At 53.0% G+C, this 3132-nt stretch overlaps 1 protein-coding gene across 2 annotated transcripts in view; it reads right to left on the bottom strand.

Moving 5' to 3' along the window:
- DAGLB (diacylglycerol lipase beta) overlaps window positions 1-3132 on the bottom strand; it is a 37927-nt gene that overhangs the window by 478 nt on the left and 34317 nt on the right. The window contains exons 15-16 of one of the 2 annotated variants that reach the window (XM_043559639.1): window positions 2855-3046; window positions 2229-2474 (exon numbers count right to left, since the gene is read on the bottom strand). In XM_043559639.1, the coding sequence (XP_043415574.1) occupies window positions 2453-2474; window positions 2855-3046 (214 nt within the window). In that variant the 3' untranslated portion in view covers window positions 2229-2452. Of the gene's footprint in view, window positions 1-2228; window positions 2475-2854; window positions 3047-3132 lie in introns of those variants that run through there. The other variant, XM_043559640.1, reaches the window with a different exon arrangement.

Here is a 3132-nt window from a genome sequence, read left to right as displayed (position 1 = left end):
CTGTTGGGACCCCGAAAAGGGGGGAGGAGGCCGATTATGACCTTAAGCCTGAAACTGTACTTCAATGAACAGGTAATGTCGGAATCCATTTTCTAAATCCTTTATATCATTCTGAAGATTGCTTTATTTTTGAGTATTTTTTAAAGATGTTTTTAAAAGGCAGTTTCAAGCCCATGTAGTTCTGAAGGTTTGCTACAAAAACCGCCGTCTCCCATCACACCCTCCCCCAAGGCAACCAGTTTGAGTTCTTTTAAAACCTTCGTTTTATCTCCATACGGCTAAGTGATGTAGCTTTTTACCTACCAGTTTTTATCACCAGTTGCTCAGCAAAGAGGGATGCGTAGGGCTGCGTGTGGGGGAGAACACAGAGCCCCCACGCGGTTCCCAGCTCCCTCCCCACCCCAAATCTCCCCGTGTTCACCGATCCAAACCGCCAGCTCTCTGGACCCGTCCCGCTGGGTGAGGCTTCGTCACAGAGGCGTGCGTGCCTGATGCGACCGCCGGCTCTTTGCTTCACCCTCCAGCCCCTCTCCCCTCCGTGGGGGTCTGGCGAAGTCACAGGACTTTGGTGCTAGTTGCAGTTTTCAGTTTCAGCCGTTACCACTGGTCCTCCCGGGAGCCCCGGCTCTTTCCCAGTGGCACCCCACCCCCGGCATACCTTTCCTTCCCGATCCTGGTTGGTGTTTGCTATTTAGCATCCGTGTTACTGTGCAGATGCGCCTGGCTGAGCCACTGAGGAACAGGACTGTGCTGCACAGCTACTCATTTCTTTGAGGATAATTAAGACTATTTGCTCTTCTGTGTGCTTCACGATTTAACTGCAGACTTCCAGCCGATACCGAAATTCCTCAGGATGTTTGCTGAGTTTCAGCAATTTGCATTCTCCTAAAGTCTCAGAATCCTCTGGCCACTTTTCTTATGTATCGATGTTTTTGGGTTTTTTTTTTTTTGAGTTTATTTTTTAGTAATCTCTACCTCCAACGTGGGGCTCAGACTCCGACCCCAAGATCAGGAGGCACTGCTCTACCTACCGAGCCAGCCGGTGCCCCCGGCTCCTTGTCTCTTAACTTGCTTCCTCTTGCTGAACACATTCTCCGGGTGTTTCCTGAGAAAGAAGCATGTGGGGAACCCGTGCTCTCACGTCTTGGCCACTGCAGTCGTGTGGGATGTCTTCCCGCCTTGCACACCCCGTGCGGCTGCTGTCCCTTGTACTTCCCCCTCTGTCCTGCCTGCCCTTCTGCAGGTGGCCGCCGCCTGGCTGCTTTGGAGTTCATCTTGCTTGCTTTTAACTTTCAGGTGTTCTTTCTCATTCCTGCCACTTTTTCAGTGTCGGGATCGGTCTTCTCTGTCCGCAAGCTGTGGTGGGGGTAGCTGGAAGTTTCTTCCGGTCGCTTGTCGCTCACGTGCCTGGTGGTCCTTGGCCTCGGGCTTAAAGGTCGACAGCCTTTACAAAGCAGATTGGAAACAAGCCCACAGGTGGCGTCCACGGGCGTCTCAGATCTGTCAGCTTTCTGCCCCGAGTGTACAGGAACTGTGTCTAGAACCCAAACTCACAGCAACTGGACATTACCGTGGCATCTCAACCGGAGTTTTCTAAATGGGCCTTTGCAGGTTTGCGGAACCTAAGGCGTTAATGGCTGTGACAGCTCAGAGGCCCTGAGGGAAGGGTCTCTAGAGGTCAGATAACTTGGGAGAATCTTCCTGAAGGTTCTGGCAGCCAAGGGTGAGAAGCTGAGAGACCTCATCCCCTTGCCTTCAAGTGTGCTGCTGTCCGGGGCCCCCTCCACCCCAGAGCGAACCAAGGGCCAGATTTCTTCCAGCTTTCTGGCAGACCAGCTCACCTGACTAGTCCTGTGCCGCGCTCTGTCCCAGGTGCCTGGGGAATCTGGGCTGTAACCCAGGGCAGTTCTGGTCTTTCCTCCTCCACGTAAGATCCTGTTTCCTCCAGTCAACCATTTGTTCCTTCTCTTCTCTCCCCATCCTGGTGTATTTATGCTTTTTAAAGAGACCAATTTACCGTCATTTCCTAGCGCTTCGGTGGGGTTAAATCAGATGCCTTTGCAATCTCAGTCTTTAGCCCAGAGCTCCAAGAAAAAAACTATCCAAGAAGACTTCATTTTTGCTCAGACAGAAAGCTTTTCAAACGCGATTGCTGTAAAACTAGCCAGTAAAACAGGCCTTCCCGCAAACATCCAGTGGAAGAGTACGTCACCGTACAGACACGAACGACACGTGTAAGTGCTTTATTATAAACTCCCTCGGAATCCACTGGCTGACGTCCAAAAGCCAAAGTAATAGGTGAAAATAAAGCAGCTTGATGTTGAGGCTGGAGCGCCGAGGAGCAGTGGCCCCAGTTCCCAGCCTGACCTCGGGGCTGACCCTTAGCGCCACCCAGGAGAAGACCCATCCGTACCCTTACAGTGACGCACTAAGATTGTATAGCCAGGAAAATTCAGTCTGCCGGGTTCAGACTCCTAAACAGTGGTAAGACGAGACCCTGTCATTGAAAAGGTGGGACGGGGGGGGGTGAGAGTCCACAGATCCGTCAGGTCCTCAAACCTAGCCGTGGATCCCAACTTTTGCTGGGACGGTTCTGAGATCATCAGGGAATTGCCCTGGAGCTTCCCGAAGCTTCCTACACGAGTCCCGTCATCTCCGTGTTCTCCCCTGACACCCGATCTTGCTAACACTGTGATCAATCGTTCCGTGATTCAGAAGACCACCAAATCTAGTACCTGTCGGATTCCTATCGACGGACATCCACCGGCATCACGGACGTCACTCTGCTACTGTCCACGTAAGAACAAAAGTGTGAGTCTGCCGTCCTCGAGCGGTTTAGAGTAGCTCTACTTACACCACGTCCACGTTGGAGCCACCTCCGGGGGGACAGAAAACGTAGGCGGCCCTGTCGGACACCACGCTGTCCAAGGCTTTCATCAGGACGTCGGGCATGTGGTCCGTTAACATCTTCGGGCCGATGAGTATTTTGCTGAACTGTGATTCGTGTGCCCACCTCGCACTGTACCGAGCGGCAGCGCGGCAAAACCTGAGACAGACAGAAGCTGAACTAGCGGAGCGCCCCCCCTTGGCTGGAAGCGCATGTCAAGGGGGACCGAGCCACGCCGCCCGCAC

The sequence above is a fragment of the Prionailurus bengalensis genome, chromosome E3 (genome assembly GCF_016509475.1).
Source record: "Prionailurus bengalensis isolate Pbe53 chromosome E3, Fcat_Pben_1.1_paternal_pri, whole genome shotgun sequence".
Taxonomy (NCBI): Eukaryota; Metazoa; Chordata; class Mammalia; order Carnivora; family Felidae; genus Prionailurus; species Prionailurus bengalensis.
The sequence above is the reverse complement of the archived record's forward strand: the minus strand, read 5'-3'. Positions and strand labels throughout refer to the sequence as shown.